Source organism: Buteo buteo, chromosome 26 (assembly GCF_964188355.1).
Source record: "Buteo buteo chromosome 26, bButBut1.hap1.1, whole genome shotgun sequence".
NCBI classification, from domain to species: Eukaryota; Metazoa; Chordata; class Aves; order Accipitriformes; family Accipitridae; genus Buteo; species Buteo buteo.
In genome coordinates, this window is record NC_134196.1 from 3,435,382 (window position 1) to 3,459,209 (window position 23,828).

At 37.8% G+C, this 23,828-nt stretch overlaps 1 protein-coding gene across 5 annotated transcripts in view; it reads right to left on the minus strand.

The window, feature by feature from the left end:
* Positions 1-5,086: 5,086 nt before the first annotated feature.
* The window catches only part of CFAP54 (cilia and flagella associated protein 54), a 110,505-nt gene continuing 91,763 nt past the window's right edge, over positions 5,087-23,828 (minus strand). For 3 of the 5 annotated variants that reach the window (XM_075057854.1, XM_075057853.1, XM_075057852.1), the window contains 10 exons: positions 21,808-21,913; positions 20,945-21,037; positions 20,278-20,419; positions 17,975-18,175; positions 16,511-16,719; positions 13,288-13,473; positions 11,791-11,897; positions 10,781-10,970; positions 9,358-9,435; positions 5,087-6,800 (listed from right to left, as the gene is read on the minus strand). In XM_075057854.1, the coding sequence (XP_074913955.1) occupies positions 6,681-6,800; positions 9,358-9,435; positions 10,781-10,970; positions 11,791-11,897; positions 13,288-13,473; positions 16,511-16,719; positions 17,975-18,175; positions 20,278-20,419; positions 20,945-21,037; positions 21,808-21,913 (1,432 nt within the window). In that variant the 3' untranslated portion in view covers positions 5,087-6,680. Of the gene's footprint in view, positions 6,801-9,357; positions 9,436-10,780; positions 10,971-11,790; positions 11,898-13,287; positions 13,474-16,510; positions 16,720-17,974; positions 18,176-20,277; positions 20,420-20,944; positions 21,038-21,807; positions 21,914-23,828 lie in introns of those variants that run through there. The other 2 variants (XM_075057851.1, XR_012654448.1) reach the window with 2 other exon arrangements.

A 23,828-nucleotide genomic window follows, 5' to 3' on the forward strand; every position in this document is an offset into this window, starting at 1 on the left:
GTCCGCCCGCCCTTCGCCGGCCAATGAAGCGCCGCCCTCCGCCGCGCGCCCGCCCTCGCGGGCCTCTTCGCCGCGGCCCGACTTCGCCACCCGTCCCAACAGCCCCCGCGCGCGCGCGCGCCTTCGCCTTCACCCCCCCCCCGCCCCGGCGCCTACGGTGGCCCGGAAGGGGCGGGGCGGGGCGGGAGGCGCGCGCCGTTCCCGCCTTTCGGGCCGTTCCCTGCGGTCTCGCCCGGTTCTGAGGCGACAGCCCCGGGGAGCGGCGGCCGGGGGGGGGGAACACCGCGGCGGAGGCTTTGCCTTTGCCCGGGAGGGCCCGGCTGAGGGTCTGGACCGAGTGTGGGTGTCTGAGGGGGCCCGTAGTGCCGGATCTGGAGGTCTGGCTGGTCAGCGTGTGCCGCCCGCTTGGGGAGAGGGGGTCGTGTCAGGGGGGGGGGACGGAACCGGCCCCACAGCACCGCCTGGAAACCGGCGGGGAGAAGCTGGCGCCAGCCACGGGTTAAGGAATCGATCGTGCTCCCCGCCATAGGTTGGTTTTGAGGGGCGCCGGGTCCGGGACCTGCCGCGTTTTAAATGGTGAGTTTGGAGGAAGGGCTGTGTTTTCAGTACTGAGGAAAGAGCACCCAGCACAGCCGGGCCAGTCCTTGTTCTTCACTGGGACGGCCTGGGGACAGATCATAATAAAGAGTAGCGATAAACACATCCCGGACTGAGAAGCAAGCCCCTGAGCTGTAGCTGTCAGCTCAAGTCCGTTTTTAATTACAGACTTTGTGTTAACAACATACCCACTTGTAACACACCCCGTTACACCCTTTGGGCTTACTTCCAGTAACGTCAAGTCACACAGAATTGTTGCATCCCTGTCCTGGCTTGGAATAGAGCTGTTCTTTGGGTCATGCTGAATATCATAGAAAAAGGGGTTTTTTTTAATTTTCATCTGGTGAAACAAAAGCTAGCACTTCCTCAAAGGTAGTATGTATTTTCACCACCTCTGCTTTCTAAACCTAAGTAGAAAATTATTTAGTAAAAGATTGTCTTTAAAGGGATATTTGATGTGAAAACTGTAGCAAAACTAAGTGTTTCAGAAGAGACCTGGTTTCAAATGAGTCTTTACCCTATGTAGCCTCAGAATCGGTAGGTCTGAAATGCCCCCTTCACTTTCCTTTGCAGATGGAGTTTGGATTCTCCAGGTTCATTTCATTACTAGTCTGTATAAGTGAACTTGGAATCGGGAAAGAAACTCACGTCACTGTTACACAAAATGCCATTATTATTTCCTGACAGCAATGAGGATCATGTCTTTATTGCATCTATTCATCCTCATTAACCAATCACTAGTCATGTTTCATATCATTTATCACCTGTCTTCTCAGATACCTGAGTCTTAAGGGATCTACAGCATTCCTACAAGTCTTCTATCCCTCATTCCACTTTATTGTCCTAAACTGCTTTTAAACCAATCATGATGTGTCACTTCTAAGGCCAATACTCTGTTCTATCTTCAGTACATAAAATCAAAAGCTTTTTCTTTCCCGTAGCAACATCCTCTGGCTTTTTTCTTTATCTCCTCACTGTGGAGCGTAACTGTGTTTACAGACAGGAAGGCGAGTACCTGCCTTCCAAGCCCTCAAGCCTTGAAGCTGAGCAATTCAAAATTTTCAGGTTTTTAAGTAAACACGACCAGCATTTTTTTGCTTCGTTCTGTGACACCTCCTCAATTAAATCAGTTTTTCCTGCTGCTAGGACCTTTATTGGTGTTTTTTTATGCCAGTGACTGTGCCGTGTTTCTTGGTATTTATAAGAAACCACTGGGACATCTTGGTTGTATCACCTTTGGGGAAAGGACTGCAGCAAGAAGCCCAATTCTTAAAGCAGTTCTTCGTCTTAGTCTTAGCCCAATTCTTAGAGCGGTGCTGCCGCTGAAAAGGAGGAAGGCCGCCTGCACAAGGCAGGGCTTTCCAAGCAACTGTGCAAGGCTGTGAAAGAGACTCCCCGAGAAAGTTCCCTCACACCTGAGACAGACAGATCTGGTTTGGAGGGAAACTGCCTTGGAGGTGGAAGGGAAATCCTCTTCACGGATTTCCTTCTCTTCTTCATATTCTTCCTGGCCCGTGACTCCAGATGTGATGACTTGCCCTAGCAGCTCCTCACACACACACACACAAGCCTGAAACCACTGACCTTCAGACCCAGGGGAGCAGCAGAAGTGTGAGCATTACACAGGTGAAGAAGGGTAAAAATAGTAACAGTTTATATAATAATTTTAACTGTATTACTATTATTATCATTTAAACTTTTTCTGCATAGAAGTATTCTTTCTTTTCCCATAATAATTAGACCTGGATTAATAGTGATTCTTGGATTAGGCTAAGATTTCAATTCTACTAATAAATTTGTGGCTTTAAACTTACATTGATTTCCTCTTTGCCCATAAAAAAGGTTTTCAGTGTAGCACCAGTGTCACGAGGTTCTGAAGGATGAGCCGCAGAGTTACTGGGGGATAAGCCCAGTCAGGATGCTGGGGAAAAAACAGCCTACATTTCTTCACAGTGATAATTGTTCTTTAAATCAGTTTTGAAATAGTTGGTATTATTCCACTTGGTAGTGGAATCGTAAGAATGTAACAGCGCTAATTAATACACTACATGTTGTATGATAATAAAATGTATACAGTAATTTTATAGGATAAACGGAATCTTGATGTTTACCTCTAGCTCTGCCATGTTCTAGCTATACGATGCCAGTATCCACCAAGCAAGGTGCGAAGCGTGAAGCACGGACCTCACTCTGCTCCCGCGTTGCAGAGCAGCCCTGAGAGCCGTCAGGCACTTCCAGTTCTCCCAGGTGGAGAACCCACCGCAGAGGCTCCTATGCCGACCCCCCCAGGCCTCAGCGAGGAGAACACACGACTGCTGAGGATCCAGGAACTTTGCCTAGGACATTGTTATTTTTTGGTGGCTGCCGAAATGTTCAGTTCTGGGTGTCTGGCCAGGAGCGAAACCAGCCCTGAAGGTGAACTGGGGCTCCTTACAGAGGTTCACCCTCCACAGAGCTGTCCTGAGAACAGCCCAGATAGACTATAGAGCCGGATCCGTCACCTTGTGATGATTTCTTATGTAGTGTATTCTGGTTTTCCACTGTGTGACACGGAGATTTTTTTGGTGTAATTCGCTTCAACACGTACTTTTTTTTTCTTTGCACGTTAAGTGGAATCCTAAATCATGCTGACATGGGAGATAAATGAGAATAATTCTAATTATCTCTGGGGTTTCACAGTGGAAAATTAAATTGCAGTGGTAAATATTTGACTTCAGCACTTGCCTCTGGACCCTTTCACCCACTCTATTTTAAAGATTAACCTATGCTTCATATTTTCACTTCTCTCATTTGATGATGTACTCAGTATCTTTAACTCAAATAAAATCTTTGGCAAACATAAATGGAACTCTTTGCTGGCTTAATTAGTTCAGCATATTAGCCTGTAATTCCAACAATTAATTCTAGTTCCATCATTATTCTTTTTAAAAATCTTTCTTCTTGGATTTCACTGAAAATGGATTTGGAAACAAATGACTATCCTCTTTACATTGTGTCTCAACTGAATAATAACCTAAATTCCCTGCCTCTTTCATTCAAGGATCTGAAAATATTTTCCAAATGTTGATGCAGAAAACTTCAAATCCCTCACTGATGAGGGGGTTACTGTTATCTTCAGATAAAGAAACTGAGGCATAGTGAGGCTAATTACTAGGACTATTTTGTTAGATTGATGTCATCCAAAAACTGGATAAATACTTAGGCCAACAAAATGAGCGTGAGTTGGAGCTGTAGTGGAATTTAAAAACCAATCACATACAGTTGAATAAATCTGTGTGAAATTACTGATTTCCACATCATAAAATTAATTTAACCAGAAATAATTTCAGGTTGCTATATATTTGTAGGCATGAGACAAATCCGGTGAATGCCTTGAATATACAACTCTCTATCAAGGCAGCAATACAACTTAAAACTATATTGAAACAGTATTTTAAAAATGAAGTATTCTAAAACCCATTCAGACCTGCCAATGTTAAGATCCCTGTTCAATTTCAGTTTGAGCCCTAGCACATTCTTGATGATGCAGTTATTAATTACAGGACCAGAAGCTGATTTTGTTCTCAGGACGCTTACTTCATTCAGTTCACAGAACAGACAATACCAAAGGAATTTAAAAAACCAACCAAACAAACCACCCTTTTTTACTGCTCTTTAGCCCGTGCAGGATCCTTCTTGTCCCTCACCCAGGGGATGCACTGAAGATAAAATGTCATTCATTTCAGAATCCTTTCAATTTGTCCTCATGGCGCGCGCTCGCTCTCTTTCCTTGCCCCATCCCACAACCCATCAGATAGGGAAACACTACCCATTCCTTTCACAGATGTGGAATGGGGAAATAGTTCAGCTAAAATTTGAAAAGAATTGGTAAACATGCCAGCGGTTCAAAGCTGTGGAGGCGGTAAGTAGCCCTTCGGCAGTGTTGTGCGGGGCAGATCACAGAGCAGACCTTCACATAGCAGGAGGGCCCTCCCCTTACACTTCAGACTGTGAAATCAAAGAAAGTGCTTTTCCCCTCCTCCTTTTTTATTTTGGAGATGGTGACACAGACAAGTATTCTATACAAATTTAACTGAGCATGGTGCTGACACGTTTATTCTAGTCTCACGTATTGAAAGCTTTAGTCTGCATGCATCGCTAAGGAAAAACCCACCCAAACTACTACAATGGATAAAAGAAGCAATTTACTTTGCAATTAGCTTTATACTTCTTTTCTGTGCAATTAGAGACGTTTAGATATGAGCTTCCTTCCTTACAAGCAGATTTTAACTAAGGAGTTTAATTATATGCTAAAAGAATAATGTTTTCTCCAATGTTTTCTTCTAAAACCTGCATTGAATACTTAATCCCGTGTTTATGAGTGTAAAATCTGCTGCTATGGATACAGTGAGGTCAACATTTCAACGTTATTATCTTACTGTGCTGTGTTAAAGGAGATGGTAGGATAATATTTTTGTTTCAACAAAAATATCTTAGAAAGTGCAACATATTTTAAATGCATATGTAAAGGATTTTATTTAATATTTCTCTTTCAAGTATAGGAATTATAACAAGGTCCAGACTGGCAGCACTGAAGAAACACCTCGTCTGTAACAGAACTTTACTTCCATTTTCACCTGATGCTATAGAGTGTTTTACAAGTATTAATTAAGCTGCACAAAAGTCCTATGATAATCCTCAAGGTGACCCGAAAAAGAAAAGGGTTTATACTTTTTACAAAGCACAAGGAAAGTCTGGATAGCTTTTCCGAAAAAAGCTGCAATTTTCTACTTGTTCCTTGTAAAAGAAAAATGACTAATGTCAATTTTTATGTTTCCCACTTTTTGAAGAATTGCAGAACAATAAATTCTTTTAATTGAAAGAATAATGCTAAGGAATATCTCCTCCAAACTTGCTGTTAGGCCGTTGAGTTAAATAACCATTCTAACTCAGTTTTAAAAGTATCTTGCAAAAATATCTTCCCTATCAATTATTCAGTTTTTACTTTCTTTTTATCATTGTATCATAATCCTTCTAATTTTCCTGCTAATCGACAGCATTCCAGAAAAGGCTACACAAAATAAAAAATAGCACAACTTTTAAAAAGCCACACAAATACATCCAGTCTTCTTTCTTTTATAGGAATAAAGAAAAACAGCAGAAAACCTCACCCTATTTCTTCCTGTTACTGATCACATTTGAGATGCTCATTATGCTGAACCTTTTACCTCCCTCTCTCTCTCCCCTTCCATAAAAGAAACTCTCTCGTGCAGCCTTGTGAACTCACGCGCTTTTTCGTGTTAAATTCCCCATCTCTAACACTGGACAAGCATATTGCCTTAGGTGGCTGTTGTTAGGACTCATCAGGTTTCTTCAGCACTTTAATATTTACAGCATTAACAACGTAAATAGAGGTTTTGTTAGCATTTTAGAATGATGTCCAAAAATGTTCCATATAGAACCATTTTATTTTTTAAAATGGCTTCCCGCCCCACCCCCAGAAAAATGCTTTGAAATTGTGGAGACATCCAAATGATCGTTTTCACCCTCAACAAACCGTAATGTGTTTTTCTTTAACAAAAGATAGAAAAGTCTGATATGCTAGTTTCCAAATAAAAGTGTAAAAGAACAAACTCAGTGATGATTTTAGGCCAAAAAAATTTCTCAACCTCAGAAATAAAACCAACTTTTGATAACTGCAAAAGCAATTAAAAAATTGCTGATGAGAATAAAACTTCAGGGAAAAAAATGTATCTATTAGTGGATGCTAGAAGGTTACAAGCTTATTCAGCTTTTCTAAACAACAAGAAATTATTGAAAAGCTAGAAAACCCCCAACAAACTCACTTAATTATAGATGATTGAATAAATCAAAATTTTAATCCTCTTAAGAAACTACTTTTAATACATTTAATTCCTAAAAGTGTATTTTCATTTTAAAAACTATTAATTTTTTAATAATTAGAAATAAGTTAAAAATGAAAATTATAAAACACATTAGGAGCCAAATCCTGGTGTGATTAATGAGGTTGTTTGATTAACACCAGAACTTAAGTCTAAATCTATAGCACTCAGCAACTGATTAAGTTATTGCAAAAATAGTATTTAGTGAAACAGAGAAATGATCCAATTGAAGAGACTTTCTTCAGTTATTATACACCCATTGGCAGGATCAAACATATCTTCCAAACTTGCTATTGATTGCAAAGTAACATCAAACGGGATCTGGAAAAAAAAAAAACAAAACAGGAAAAAAAACCCCAAATAAACTTTATTAAGCTTACAGGTACCAAAAAGTACATATATACAAATAGCTCCATATTAAAGCCAGATTCCTGACCTACAACCAATGAAAAATTTAGAAATACTCATTGCTTCAATATAAATTTGTGGTTAATGACATCTCTTGCAGGAAACTAGTAAAACAGCATAAAGGGGAGGAGATCTCTGTGAACAGTCTTGCTCACAAAGTTTACCCTGATCATCTGTAGGTAAAATGAAGATATCAGAGAAGAGCAGCAGGAACGATTAGTCACTTGGAAAGCTTTTCCTAAGATGAGAAGTTGAAAGAATTGAACTAACTAAAAGGTGAAACTGAGGGCAATGATGAACTGGTCTGTATGTCCATTGGACATGGAAAAGAACTATTTAGCTGCCTTAGAGATTAAGAAAAACTAACTAAGGGAAGAGAAGCTTGGAACAGGCTATCTAGGGAGGTTAATTTTTAATGCAATTATTTTATTTATAAATTTACTTTTAACGTTTAAGATTGGAACTCCCCAAAACTATGCTTTATTATGTCCCTCAAGAACATAGCTATTCATTGAAGAGCTTTAAAAACAAGGCAGCTGATCAATTTTTATTCTTAAAACAGGAACAGTCAAATAATTTTAAATGAATAATTCAATAAAAATGCACTTTTTCCACTTAGAAATATAATTCAGTGCTGAATCAAAAGCACTGTAAAGACACATGAACAGAAAAAAAGAGAATCAAAGGAGATAAGCTGGAAACATGATAGGAGTTAAAAGTGTGACAGCTCAGAGAATAAGAAAATAAATACCACAAATACGAACTGACTTTGTCCAATTAATTTACAAGAAGACGAGCAACAAAAAAGCGTGTGGTGGGGAAAAATTATGTAACACTACACATAAGCAATGTATCTGCTGCTTTCTCCTGCATGCTTGAAAACAAAGGGAATGTACTACCCTGTGGTATACGTACTCCCACTCGGAGCTTTCCACCTCTAGACAAGGAGACTGGGTAATGCACACGTACAACTTATTTGAAAGTTTGGAAATACTACTTAGAAATATGCAATACGTAATGAAGTGCTGGACACTACAAAGTTCTGTTGGCTTCAGAGAAGAATGAAGATACTCAGCGTCTTGAAGGATTAAGCTTCACTTGCTCAACCAAATCTGCCATATCTAACAGGATCTTAGTTTGAAGTCTCTACCTGAAACTTTGTGATGAAAAGCCCATTGTTCCACCTGTTAAAATATTTTAGCTTGTTATGGCATTTAGACAGAACAAAACAGAGCGGTTAACATCATTTTCTTACTGGAAGGACACCCTAAATCTGCTCCCTCACTTTCATCATAGACCCACAAAAAGAAGCAGGCAAAGTGAAGAGGAATTCATGAGAATATAAAACAGGTCCAGGAGGTCCACGTGATTCTGTGAAAGCTCGGCTGTACCTTTTCCAAGGTATCTGTCAAATCTCTCTACCATGGTAGATATTTCAGTGGGACTGTGAAAAGTAGGGATTTGCAGAATGAACGTGTATGTATTCTGATGCATTGATAAAGCCAGATTGGGTGATATGAAGGTCTGGGAATCGTATGAGAGAGACCTTCAGGATGGATAACAGGGGGTGGCAAGAATGGTGCAAGATGTATAAAAGGGAAGTATGTACTGCTGGGTACCAGACTGCAGGACGTACAGGACAGCATTACAGATAACCTCTTCTAGAACAGGCCACTAGCCAAACTGTTCCAGATAAAACTCGGGATTCTGTTCTGGTAGGAAGAGCTACCTGACTGGAAAAGAAGAGTCCAGTGGATGCCATTATCCATTATTTCATTGTCAACAATTACAGGCAAGATACTTGAGAATTAATGAGGGGGAGTTATACGTTACGGTGGATTCCAAAATCTTCCTTGGAGTTCCTTGAGCCCTGGCAGCTGTGGTCCTGTCCGGATCCCGCTAGGGTGGCCGAGAACCCTGAAGAGTACTGCTGCCTGCTATGGGCCGGTTCCCATCCACTCCTCTGGGATACTGGCTACAACTGGGTAACAAGTTGAACACAACAGCATGGACAAAAAAATGGCATGCTATCTCTCAGGACATGTCATGGGCAAGGCAGAGAAAGCTAAAGAAAATAGAAGGAAAGCCTGAATAACCGTAAAAACACAGGGATGGAAGGAAATTGCATTTGGCGATTGCACCGTGGAAATTCACTGGAGTCTGTGTAAACAACGACCAGAGAATGGCAGATAACCGAGATGAACCCATTGTGAGTGAGGTTCATTTTTAAAACACTTTTGTATGTATAAAAAGGTGATTCTAATGAACAGTGAAGATATTCGCAGTTTGTAATCATGCACATTTGTGTTTTATTTGTAAAGATGAAAAAAATAAAACCCAAACAGAAAGCCCAACGATGTATGAGGAAAAAAATGGGAAGATACCTAGTGGTATAATCCATGTTTCAGTTTAACTGAACAATTGTTTTCTTTTAGAAAAGAGATTTTTACTATTAATGAGGACAGCATACCTCAGTTAATGGCAAGGACAGAGCTGGAACAACAGACAGCAGTGCTTTGACTTCAGATAAACACCTTTTAGCCATTTCCTAATGGTATAAAACAAGAAAAAACCAATGCTGTACTATCAATCCCCTCTGATAAGCTAATAGATGGCTTAGCTTTACAAAATTTTTCAGAACAATCAAGTTTGAGGTTATTCTAATTGAATTCACAGCAAAATAAACCTCAGCTGATGAATATAAATTTTCTGCAGCACAAATAGTTGTGTTTGCTGTACAAACACAAGAGCCCAAACCTTGCAGTTTCTACTGAGGCAAAATTGCCCCTGGCTCAGGTATTAAATCCAGTGAGTGAGCACACTTTTGCTACATGTTTACTGAAGACATTATAAACAAACACTCTTGACAAGATGATATTTATACATGTATAATGCATAGCACGTTAATCTTGTTAGTATTCTAAACATTGTTTTTCCAATTACTGACATATATTAATGAAAGTTTGAGCAAAACCCTTCAGGTAATCAGAACCACCCACTAAAGGACAGCTCTGTCTACCCTCCTGAAAACACTGTGATTGGCCAAAACATCATTTGTTCTCCAAGCTGGTCAAAATACAGCCTCGTAATAATGGCACAGTGCACAATTGTCACTATTTCACAGCATCCATCAGACAAAATGACAGGCTCTACATCATTAATCATTTTATATAATAGATATAAAGAGAATCCTGTCACATGATAAATGTCTCCCACTATGAAAATAAACGTCTATTTTGCCTTGGCATTTATCAAGCAGCAGTTATGCTGTGGCAACATTCTATTCCAATGACATTATCTCAAACAGACCACACGGAAAATTCTGAAATTACCTCTTTTGTGTGCGTGTGTGGGGGGAGTTATTTGGTTGTGGACCATATTCAGCCTTGCTAATAGAAAGACAAGAGGAAGGTGGCGTAGAGAAAATGAAAATAAATTCACTGCCAGTTTTAGTCCTCTCTCAATAATGTTATTAGAAGGTTCTTGTTTCAGAAACCATCACTGCCCATTTTGCATTGAAGATGTGTAACTGATTTTTAAAAAGCACTTTTGGGTTGATCACCATGCTAATTTAGCACTCTACCAAGCATTTTCAGATGTAGATTACTATAAATTAGGCATCAATTTTCAGATCTATGTACCTCAAGGTGTAGCCTTTATTTTTCAAGTGGAAGGCTGAAGATGCCTGATATTTTTGTAAAGTGACAAGCAATATATAAGGCAAAGAAACAGTTAAATATTAAATGAAAAGTGAAAATATTTCAACATTTCATGAAAGGGGTGAGGGAAGTTTGATTTTTTTATGTCTGCCTTCCAAGTTACGTCATTTATTTACCCAAAACAGACATCTTAAATCATCAGACATATTTAAGAGCAGAACTGTTCTCACTTACTTCTGTTTTTTCATCAAGATGCACTTTTGCAACATTAATTTTGGTTTTTGTTGAAGGAATTTTTTTCACAGTTTCACTTTCTTCAAGAAAACTTGTAGGTTCTGAAGCTGAAGACAAGCTTTTAGAACTTTGCATCAACATTTCAACTTGCTGCTTCAGATTAGAAAGTTTCTTCTGTAAAGAAATAACTCTGCAAGAAGACAAGATTTTTTTCATTATTGCTCTTATAAAACAACAATTTTTGTTGTTCCCAGGACATAATTAAACTGACCTAGCTTTTATTACATATTGATTAAGTTCTACCTTTTCTTTTTCAAGCCTGATCTCATAATTTTACAAAAGATGTTTTCCATTAAAGAAAGTGAAAATATGGAATGCATTTGCTTCTTGCACTAAAAATGGTAAGAAGTATTTTAAGCATGCCTCTCTAAGAAAAGATTTTCTCATCCAACCAGGACAAGGGTGGCAGGGGCTGCAACTCTTTTTGGCCCGTTATTCCTTCCCCTCCACCTGCTCAGCAGTTCAAAAAATCTTGAGACTAGATGAATGACAAGGAAGAAGTGATGAAAAACACCACAGGATGTAAAATGAAGGGCTGAGTCTGGGGCTACAACTGAGAAAAATTCTTGCATGGTCAGAGTTGTAATATGGGATGGAGACAGCAGCTGATCCAGTGAGAGAATGGGAAGAACTGCTGGGACTGCTGCTTAGATTTCCTAGCGTTTTCTTGCATTGCTATGCCAGTGTAATATAGTCAGCGTGTGTTACTCAGTTCTTTAAGAATCAAAACTAAAATGCTAATGTACTGAAAAGGCATATGTTTGGATGGGTTTAATGCTGTGTACAACATCTTACAGTTTTTATAGTGAAAAATTTCTGAAAAGCAAAAAAGAATACTTTTAAAGATTTACAGTTCTTTGATATTTTGTACTTTATTTTCTCTCATCCTAAATGGTTGACTGATCTTTAATATAGCATGAAATAACAGCATAAAGTCAATGATTATTTACCTAGCCAACGGAATCCACAAGTGGCCTGAAAACATAGACATTGAACTGAAAATCTTGACATTGCTAATCTTGACAGGCTTTGTATTATAAGCATAAAGCAGCAAAACCTGTGAAAGAGATGGAATGGGTAAGCTCTAATGCAGTATGCTATAGTAGACCTGAGCTATTTCAGTGATACTAGATTATAACAACTATCAAATACAGTGCACTGATGAAGACTTAAATAACCGACTCTCAAAAAAGGGGGGAGTGTGGTCACATGAATTTGTACTATACTCAGTTTTTATAGGTTTTAAAGCAATTTAATTATGGATATAATTTACATGGGTTTGAAAATTAATTATACCCTATAGAGTCACCATCAAAATCCTAGTGTTGTCCTGATCCTGGTCAATCAATCCCACTTACGCTCATGTCCAAAGTTCCAACTTCAGGTAGGCTGAACAGGGAGCTTTTACTGAATTTCCAAAGGCCCTATGCAATTAGTTATATTTTCTATATATAATTAGTTAAATTTGCTATAAATTTGCTAAATTGGCTGTCCTCATACTAGGTTTAAAAGCATGAAGTGCAGATAACTCACCCATCTAATAAAGCTGTATCAATGTAAAAGCACAAGAAAATGAAATAGAATATTCTCATCTTTCACTGAAATAATTTGCTATTATCATTGAAAATGTGCTTCCTAGCGCTAGCTGAATATTTTGACTACATGGAAAATGTCAACAATATGGTATTCACATAGTAGTTGTTTTCAAGAGTTGTCTCTGGATCTCTAATGATCTGTAAAGTCATGCTAAAGTAACCTGCAAAACTGTACTCAAAAGTACATTATTTGCACTAACTTCACAGGGCTTCTATCAGCTCACTAATAGAGATGAAAAGGGACTAGTCGAAATTTTGACACTGATCTGCTATGCCAAAAAGTTTGGAGATCATGGATTGCTAGTGCAGTAGCAGAACTTTTACCTACAAACCTGCTGTTCCCTTGTTTAAAAATAAAACAAATTCCATGTCCTAGTCTCTTGCTTTCCTGCAACTCTCCAATCTCTGTCATCTTTCATATTTCATCTGATTTCTTAGGGAAATGAAGTTTACAAAATCCCATTTTCCCTGTATACATGTATCTGCTTTTCCAACAGCCTCCCACCAAACAGTATTGTTTGAATGTATTGGTCAGCTCTGAGCAAACCTAACAGAGCGGAGGTCTTAAAGACATCAAGGACCTGCAACAGGCGTGAATACAACATGGCCTGGAAGCTCAATATGGTGAACAAAGTATTTCTTTGGCCTGCCACCAAAAAACTGTCGGGGCATTCTGTTGGTCCTGCATAGCAGGTTTGCAGCACAGTAAATATACAGCTCCCTGCTGTCCAGCTTGCCAATCAGCATATGTATAATTCAATTAAAAAGCTAATCAGCCATAGCACAAATATGCAATGGAAATAAGACCTAATTTGTTCCAATACCTAAGGAACTGCTTTGGTGTAGTTATACCTTAGTCTCTGTATCGTTTGATGGCTTTGCCAGAGAAGGCATGTACCACTGAATATTAATTTCCTTATTTGAAGCGTTTGCTGCCCTACTCTCCGTCTGACGGTTTGCTTCTGCAGTGACAGACACCGGAGAAGCTGTTCTCACATGTGACATCTTTGATGTAATTCCAGTAATTTCAAGAGACATCTGAAACACAGAAGAAAATTTTGTATTTTTTCTAGTGTAATATGCAAAATCTGTTATAATCTAGTGTCTACTAGAATCTGTATGACTTTCACTCCTGCACAAATATATGCTTATTTAGATAAATGGGTAGTTTTAAAAGGTGTCCATTTTACCAAGTTAAGGCTTTTCAAAGTTCACAGGATGAGACATTTCTGAAGGTAACACAAAGGACCTCTGGGCTGACTTAGAGACACCTACAGTGACAATAATTGTTACCTTTGACTTATCTTCCTTATGGCGTTACTTTTTTTCTTAAAAGATATTATCTGACTTGCTGACCATACCAAATTTAGTGCTGAAAAAGTAATTTGCCAGCTATACATATTGATAATTAGAATAGTAAACAATGTCAGACTAATGCTTTATTTATGTTTACCTATTTGTTTTTTCATTAGCTGTGTAACTAACAAAGGGTGATACATACTGAAAATTCAGTCACTTAATTTGTGAGGATTTGTCATATGTCATATTTACTAAAATATATATGGAACATTAGCAGGCTATTCATCAAATAGTTACTGTTTGGCTGTCATTTACCAGAGAAGTAATGGAGGAATATTGTGAAGGAACATTCATTCATGAATAAAAGCTTTTTCTAAAGTTGTAAAATATTTGATTTAAAGGCTGAACAGCACCATACCATTTCTTCTACTTTTCAAAGTGTTACGCAGATCTGCAAAGAACAGAGGAGGCCAACCAGTGACATTTGGGGGGAATGCTAAAGCTATTTGAAAAGGTTGTTAGTGTCTCCAAAATGTGGACACTGAAAACAGCTGCCTGGGGAGTTAGTTCTTTTTTAATTTTGAATGTTCGTTGCTGAAAAAAACCTGGAGAATTTTACAGCTCATGATGGATACAGGGCAATAAATGCAGGTGAGCAGAAGATTTTTTCACAGTGACATAATCTTACTTCGTAAAGCCAGTTCCCATCCCGCATCAAAATGTAGTAGAACTGAAGATAAAGATGAAGTCATGCATTTCAGCATACGGGTGTGCCTTCAGTATGGCGTGGGACAGTTAACTGGGGATGATCCCTGCCCCAGAGGCGGTGATAACAGTGGCCGTAACCCACGGCACGCGTCACTCGCCTGCTACGAGGATCGTTTACATTCAGGCTCTGTAGTTTGGCAATGAATCACCCACTATCCTGCTGGCGTGGAGTGTGAACAAAATTACGAGAAAACACATACATGGAGGTGGGAACAACGTAATTTATGCCATGGCCCTGAACTAGAGCTCTTAAAAGTCCATTTTACAACACGTATTTCTTTCTAAAACATATGGTGTGTTTTCTTTTTCACTGAACTGCATCTTTTGTTATTTACATAATATTGAATCTTTTTGAGGAAGTATATTACAACTACTCTTGTCAAACTGGAGGGTTGCTGAATTACATAGATAAATAATTATCTATTCAACTTTCTCAAAAGCCTGAAAACGACAAACTGTCTTAGTTAAGTGTTTCCAGTCCTACATACTATCATGGAGTGGAGTAAAAAACAAGCATGGAAAATGTAAAAGGGGCACACAGTTTTAATTACAGCCTTCTTAATGTAATTTGGATTCTTTATTCAGCAGAGCTGAAAAAAACTTCAAGAGTCAAAAATAGAATTACAAAGACACCTGTAAGCAAAACAACCTTGTACATAAAAATCATTCTTTCAAAAATTTTACCTATTTGTACTGTTAAAAATCCCAGTATCAAATTACAGTAACGTTTTTAAAAGAACTTACACAGCATTCTGAATAGTTAAAGCTTCCAAAAATGTTGTGATAAAAATCAATGAAGCTTAGAATTAAAAAGAAGTAAGAGCTTTATGCTTGTTAGCTGTCTACAACAGTGAAGCTAACACATGATTATGCAGCTTGCACCTGTCACGAACATGACAGTAAGCTCTGAAGCTTATTATTCTAGGACAGTGTAATACTAATTATGTCAAAAAAAGAGCAGACAGAGTAAAATAATTTTTGATATATGATGGCTGTTATAAATGTCACATACCATATATTTACAATTTATTCAGTGGCACAGTCAGCTCTTTGTTGGGAAATGAGTAATGATATGCTGTCCAACACTGCAGAAAGTTCACCAACTCTAGAAAAGCCACTTTCACAAAAGTATTTTAATTCATTTTTATAAGATAACAAGTTCCCAATCCTCCAGGCTCCCCTGTCTCCATCCAATACTGAACATAATAAGTCAAAAATAAACCACAGAGAGTAACCCTGTCATTTTAATTTTTTAGTGTTAGGATAATTATTAATGTGAGAAGTGGGATGGAGAAACTTTGAAGACCATTATTTTTACATCGAATCTTCAAAGACTTCTACCATTCGATATTCAATACATATGCCATGGTCAGCGTAGGCTCCAGAATTCCAATTCAAGATTTCTCTGAGTAAGATAGTCTGAGCTGCCTACATTTGAAAGCTCAAATAGGCTGTTCGCAAGCCAGAGATCTGAAAAGATTGATTTTTCTAGCCAGCTGAAAATCAGTAAAAAAAATTGGCACACAAGGCCTTCAACAAATTTTGAGAAAATCTTAATCATATTTTTTTTAAATCATGTTTTTATTATAGACCAAATCAACAATATAGAGGCTTTTACATACAAATTACAAAGCAAACACCAGGACATTTTTGGTATGAAACATGGAGATCTACAAGATTAAAAGCCTCACTCCTACCAAATAGCACAGCCAACTTAACTAATAATAAAGTCTTCTTAAATATCATTCTGCTTAATCTTCTAGGGTTTAAATACACTGGGCAAGGAATAGAGATAATTTTTGCAGGAGTGAATAACACCAGGATATTTGTGTTCGTTAACTGTGTCCTTCACTGCTTGCACAGAATTTTGGTTTTGCATGGATCCTCTGCATAATGAATTTCATTCTTCTATAGTGCTCTCAGAAATATCACCATTGGAACTAGCAAGAATCTGAGCGAAATGCAAGTATAATACATATTTTTGAAACATCAGAAAGAAAATAAGTACCTTTGAAGAATCAGCTGGCCTACCAAGTGGCAATTCTACATCATGTAGCTCTTCCGGGAAATTCTCAGGACAACACATTGAATATTCAAACAAATATTTTTTAAGAAAGGAATGCATTTCTGCTATGCGTAGAACAATCCCTGTGTCAAAAACAGAACTAAGGTGTCCATCTCTTGCAGAAAATGATCCAGGTCCTGAGTTAGGGGAAGCTTTGAAAAGAGAGTTCTATTACCTCATCATTTGCCATTAAAAAGTAAAGTTTCTACAGCTACTCAACATTAATAAATTTTGAAAATATAGTAAAATACGTAAATCGATTCAATATTGAATAAATGCATTTCCAACAATTATACTGATTGTCCTTAACTATTACTAGGTTATGCTATTTGTAATGCAATTTTGTACTGGAGGTCTGATAATGAAACAAGCTCTGTCTAGACATTATAAAGTAGCACAAAACGGAAGGTGCAGTTTTGAGGTTTAGGTACTTAAGTTTAGATGCATAAGCATCCGTATGTTCACTAGATGTCTAAACACCCTCTAGAATAAATGCATATTTATTCAATATGGTCAAAAGAAGCTCTAAGAGCTGTTAAGACCCTAATTTAGACAGCTACTGGCTGATCAGCCGAGTCGCTCCCTACGCTCCATCACTGGTAATTACAGCTGAGATATACATACACATTTTGAGACCTACTTGTAGATACCTTACTGTCCTTATAGTTCTGTGGTGAGGTAGAATACTTCCCTTTCATTTGGTGCTGCAAGCAAAAAACCCCAACCCTCTCCAAAATTGCTCTTTTCAGAGTTGCTAGGTTTCTCTCCAGGCAGCACCTCTATGTACAACCTAGTTCTGTTCTCACCTATCAGGTCGTCACTTGTATATGCAGCAGCTGGCCTTCAGAAGTAGATGTGTAGTATTAGGGCCCTGAAATCAATGGATTCTTACTCTCTTTGAAAGGTGCTATCTATTACTGTCGTTTGTTTACAGTTAAGTAAACCAAGTACGCACATTACATCTGGGGTTTTAGTCAAAACACATTCAATAATGCTCAGCCTTCCCATTCACACTACACTCAGTTCTCGCAAACAGGACCCCAGACTGAACAGATTTATTTCTGACATGACTTAAGTCTGATGTACCTAGAACTAAAATAAATATAGACTAGGAATTTTTTAAAAATGCTTCAGATATAGTAATAGCAATTAAATTTTGAGGGATGCTTTTCCCGGTATCATGAAGGCTTATGAATAATTACAAAAAAAGGTAATAACATCCTCACTTGCAACACTTGTAAACTGACATAAATCTTGATTTCAGCGAAGATCTTTTCACATTTATGCACTTTAAAGAAACTCAAAAAGAGACTTTGTCAGATGATGGCCTTTGAATCTGACACTGTTGGCCCCCAAGAACAATATCTCACCTATGGCAGTTTTCTAGAAGGAAGAAATTATTCATACCAAATAGGAGGTTTGTGTTATGAAGTCTTTTTAAATAACTGTGGTAGCGAATTAAGTGAACCCATGTTATTGTCGCTTTCTTCTGGCTGGCCTTGGTGGCAAGACTTTCTGTTCTTTCACTTTGGCTCTGCTCGTCTTGTATGATTTGTTTGTTTTCAGTAGAAGATGCTTTGGGACTTTCAGAGGCAGCATTGTATCCATCTGCAAATCCAATAACAGTTCAACAACACACATTAAGTGAATGGTTGCAATTCAAAAGCTATTTCTCCATTGTGTTGGAATTGACTAATCTGTAACTAAAAAAATCTGACTTGTGAACCTGATTATGTTTTTCATAAGAGGAAAATTCTTTCTATTCTGCTTTAATATTAGTTGAACTACTAAAGAATATATTTCTCAGATCATGGCCAGGAATCTGACTGGTCCTTGCAAGAAGCTAAAAGGGGTAGAGAGCAAGGTGCTCTCGCTCTCCCTCTGAATTTAAATATAAAGCCATTATTTCTATACATTGTTCAATAGCAGATATTTACTAAGTGGAAACAATACTAGGAGTCATCAGTCATAACTACAGCTGTTGAACTTCCCAGTCATATAGACCTGAACTCAGAAGAGTTAGGTACTCTGAAATGTTTATTGTTAGCTTCAATCCAGTCCCTTTTAGATATTAAGCACATTATCAATTAAATGTGTTCTTGACTATGAACTAAAAACATCTTTTTTTTTGGTGCTGCCTAAGAGTTATACTTATACAAAAAGAGGAAAAAAAAAATCAGTAGTTATCTTTATATCACTGTTTATATTCAATATTTTTTTCACTGTACATGGCGCTCTCAAAAGCCCACACAATCCTTCTGCTCTGCTTCTCATTCCAAATTGAACAAACATTATGTTACAGTAATTCCTAATAGTAAACTTCCAGAAAATAATTATGTGTTCTTCTACAAAATCTGAACGTCTCCATTATTCCTGATATTTCACTGTCAATTGTAAAAAAAGAATTTAGTTTAAATGGCCACATTGTTTATAGATGAAACTTAAACAATGTGTTTCACTAATGGTTTTACAGAAAATATTTAGCATGTTGTGCTGATCATTTCCATTTCAATTTACTTTTATATATTTTGGCCTACTATTGCTTTTCTACAGTTTCTATTCTTCTTTATATTGCTTAACAGAACTATCAGGAGAAACACCTGCTGGATTTGCTAAAAGAAGAAATGATCTGTAATTATAAGCAAATGGAGCTAGTACAAAACAATCAGATTGATGGAAAGTCTTAGCATACAACACTTGTTTTCATAAACCAATCAAAACACATATGTTTAAACACTGTACAGTAAGCAGACGTTGCTCAGCTTTGCCAGCAACTCGCAGGCAGAGCAATTCAATCTTTGTCAGTCACTTGGGATGATTGAAATTAAGCCACTGAACTGAAATTTTGTCACTAAATTAATGGTTCCCAGCTTAAAAATAAATATAGATCTTTTGCCTTAGTGTTCATATAACATCTGGCAACCATTATCCCAGAATTCCTAGTTTCATTGTTTGGGTTTTTTTTTTAAATCAAAAACTTCCATTTCATCAACTCCATTAGCTGTAAAATAAACACAGAAGTTGGAAATAAACCAGGGAAAGGCAAAGTTCTATCAAGCTAATGGAAGCATCTCTAAATGATAATCCATTGGACTGGGAAGACAGTGAAAATTTTGTTATTATACTGACTTTGACTTTTAGATAAAGTATCCAGGCAGATGACTGCAAGAGACTGGGTTTGTTGGTTTCGGTGTTTGTTTGGGGTTGGGGGGGGGGCGGCGGCAGGGAGAGACAAGCTATTCAACACCAACATGTCTTTGCAAAATCAAAATTAAAACTGAAAATCTCCAAGGGAAAGCTAATATGCCTAGGGGAAAAAATCTGTTCTAAATCAGTGTTGGAAAAAAAAGCAGTGATGACTGATAGGGGGGCCAAGACTTAATTCTAGCAGTCTGGGGAAGTCCTGTGACAAAGGTCCATCTGTTTTTCTAAAAGTATGGCAGTATGTGCACTCTGTCTTTCTGAGCCACAGTATGCAAACAATGCAATTTTTCTTAACCTGTTGAACGCATGCACAGGCTGATATTTGAAGACCCATTACTCAATATTTTGTGCTGCTATGCAGGATGAGGATTTTGCTTTTACTTTGCAAATTTGACTTGTAATTTTTCATAAATCAAAATTAGGTATTAAATGTGTTACTAGATTACATGGCATATATAGTTTATTAGTTATTTAATGTTCTAATATTACTAGGCACAAAGGAATACCAGATAAGAAATCTCTGTACGAAGCAAAAAGATCCATGGAAGCAAATTCTGGGATTTTCTGTTGCACTGCGTCCTTCATGCTGTGTTCTTTAACACTCTTCATTCCAATTAATAGCTGAGAAGCAAGCACAGCTTCACTGACCTAAAAATAATATTTATTTTATTCAGAACCAGTTCACTACAATATTTACATAGATTTTAAAATCTGAGATTACCAAGATGATGACAAAAAATTAATTACTCAACATACCATATTTTTTAGTCAGGAAAATATTCTATTTCTCTCTGACATATGGTACATACTATACTTAAATAAATCATTACTGCTGACAGCTTAATTACTACATAGTGATTTCAAATCAGATATCCTCGCCTGGATGCCACTGATGTCTACCCACATGTCAAATACATGCGCACACGTATCAGGCAGTGTGCTGTTTTATTTGCACTGAATCAAAGTTGAGGTAAACAGAGTCAGATCTGTCCAAGAGAGATTAAATGCACTACTCAGACAGTGTAATTCTCATTTCCTCAAATGAGACCCATGCTAGAAATTTCAGGAAACCTTAATTCTTGTCTTGTTTGCATTGTCTTGTTTGCACGTGTAAGTAGCATAAGATGAAATTAAAAAAAAACCAAAATTACTTCTTCAGAATATTGGACCAACCTGTGTAGCTGCTCTTACTGCAATCCAGGACTGTACTTTGTAGCCTTCTGATTTCAGAGCCTCCTCAGGAGAAGAGAGCTCTCCAGAAGAGTTCTAAAATTATACACCAGTTCATAATTAGGATCCCAAATATAGTATGGTGAAATGTATTTTAAATATAGAAAAAAGTCCTCCTACTTACACAATTATTGTTTTATTTGCAAGTTGTAAAAATCAGCATTGATTGTAAATTCATGGATTAATTGCTAAAATTGAAAAAAATTATCCAGACCATAATAATTGGCTGCTCCTGTAAAAATTTTCTCAGATCAGTTCATACTATGGTCACTATTGTATACAGTTTTGCTATAATTGTCCATTTTCTGGAATCTTAATTACCTCCTTTCTCTTATGTTACACATTATATTTTGAATCTATGGCTTTTAGCCACTTTAACGTGGTTAAAGCCTTTTATATTTCTCATGCTGTCACTCATATTTCTACTGAAAAATTGAAATTTGTTAAAGTATAAATATTAGCACTTAAAAAACAGGATTGAATGTTATGTTTTCTTTGCAAGGTACAAATTAATTAGTACATAATCTGAAATGAAAACACTGTTGCTTCTGTTTCTTCCTATTTTATACAGAAAAATATTTTAAATGTTATCATTCAATGCAATAAACATGAGAAATAACATCAAACAAGATAAAATTCTACTGCTGTACTCTATGATTTCTTTGTGTGATTTTTCTAGTAGGATTTTCACTATCAGTATGATTTATAAGGCACTGTAAGGAATAGTCTGGCAAGGTGCACAATGTTCTAACAGAAATATATTCCCTGCTTTGAAGAGGCCACTACCCAAAAGATAGAAAACATACGTTTGATTTGGAAGGCACCATCTTATCTGGCTGTGACACATCCTCATTATTTGTGGCAAAACGCAAATATAATAGTGCTATTTCAAGGTATGATCTTCTTATTAACCTGTAAGAAACAACACACAGATCAATCAATGTTACTATCAAAGTAAGCATTACAATGACACAATCCGACTCCTGCGTAAGACTAGACAGACAGCCTCACCAAATAAATCATTCATCCAGCCCCCATCGTCTACTTAAAGTGTACCTTCTTTCCGAAAGCCATGTGATCCTGTTTTAAAGTCTTACTATGTCTAAAACATCCCTATGACATGTGTAAGAAATAACACATTGATTTAAGAGTATGTCAAATGCAATTTGCATTATTCCATAAATAAATTGCAAATGTCTAGTAAGAAAACTGTAATTCTGTAAGGGAAGTGATCCTTCTGTACAGAACCTGTATGGGTTCCTCTTCCTTTCTCAAGTTAAGGCATTCATTGTCCTGGTTTCCCTGAAACATGGCTGGCTGAATTTGGGTATGAGTCTTCAGTCAAACTCTTCCAAGAATCAGCGTAAGTACCCACAGTGACGAAAACGGTCTCTTGTTTCTTCATTGGGCTCAGCTGAGGAACCTTCTCAGTTCTGAATTCTGTACCAGAACACTCTACATCTTCAGACAGACTATGCTCACCAATTCCCATTCTCCTCCTATACTTCCTTCTCCTTTCAGTTATTTTTACAGTAGTATAGTAGTATTATAAACCAGGCAAAAATCATAGAATGGTTTGGGTTGGAAGGGACCTTTAAAGGTCATCTAGTCCAACCCCCCTGCCATGGGCAGGGACATCTTCAACTCGATCAGGTTGCTCAGAGCCCTCTCCAGCCTGACCTTGAATGTTTCCAGGGTTAGGGCATCTACAAATTGTAGATTTGTAGTAAAAAGATTTCTTCCTTATATCTAGTCTGAATCTACCCTCTTTTACTTTAAAACCATTACCCCTTGTCCTATCGCTACAAGCCCTATTAAAAAGTCTGTCCCCATCTTTCTTATAAGCCGCCTTTAAGTGTTGAAAGGCTGCTACAAGGTCTCCCCGGAGCCTTCTCTCCTCCAGGCTGAACAACCCCAACTCTCTCAGCCTGTCCTCACAGGAGAGGTGCTCCATCTCTCGGAATATTTTCGTGTCCCTCCTCCGGACCCGCTCCAACAGGTCCCTGTCTCTCCTGTGCTGAGGACCCCAGAGCAGAACGCAGTACTGCAGGTGGGGTCTCACCAGAGCGGAGTAGAGGGGCAGAATTACTTCCCTCAACCGGCTAAAAATCACTGTATCTGGAGAACTTCTCCAGCGTTTCTATTCCCTGTCGGTTTAGAACAGTCTTTTTACGCAGGTTCCTCCTGGCTCTGTAGAGCTCTCCAGGTCTCACCTATGAATTAGCTTTCCTAAGCAGAGCAACAAACTCCTGCTCACGTAGTTACTGTTCTGGCCAGAGTCATAGTGCACAGGGTTAGCTGTTTATGGAGTACAGTAAACTCCAGCTTTGGTATGATTTGTGTAAAGCAAAATACAAAAGTCAGAGTGCTGTACAGTTCAAGACAGGGCAAACTAAGTGGGAAGATGGCAAGTTCTACACTTAGTTGGTGACAATTTAGTTAACGTTCTAGTCTTGCTAACAAAAAAAGGTTTTGAGACATCAAGAAACAACTTTAATTAAACAATCCCATAGATATCAGCGGGCTTATATAAAGGTGATTGGGATGTTTAGTTCTCTAAAATAAGAAAGCCAAGGTCCATCAATGTTGCTGTACATTCTTTTAGAAAGAGGGTAGTAAATTAAATAAGAGTGTAGCAAATTAAACTTGCAAAACATCACAACAGTCCATTTCTGTACTATCTTCCATCATGCTGACTGCCTGTAGAGGTTTATTACTATGCTGCTGCTTCCATGTTCAGAGTTCTGGTTCATTAACTTAAGTAACAGAATACCCAAACAAGCAAGGTAAATTGCTGCCTTTACACTGTCTGTAACCAGACGTGGCA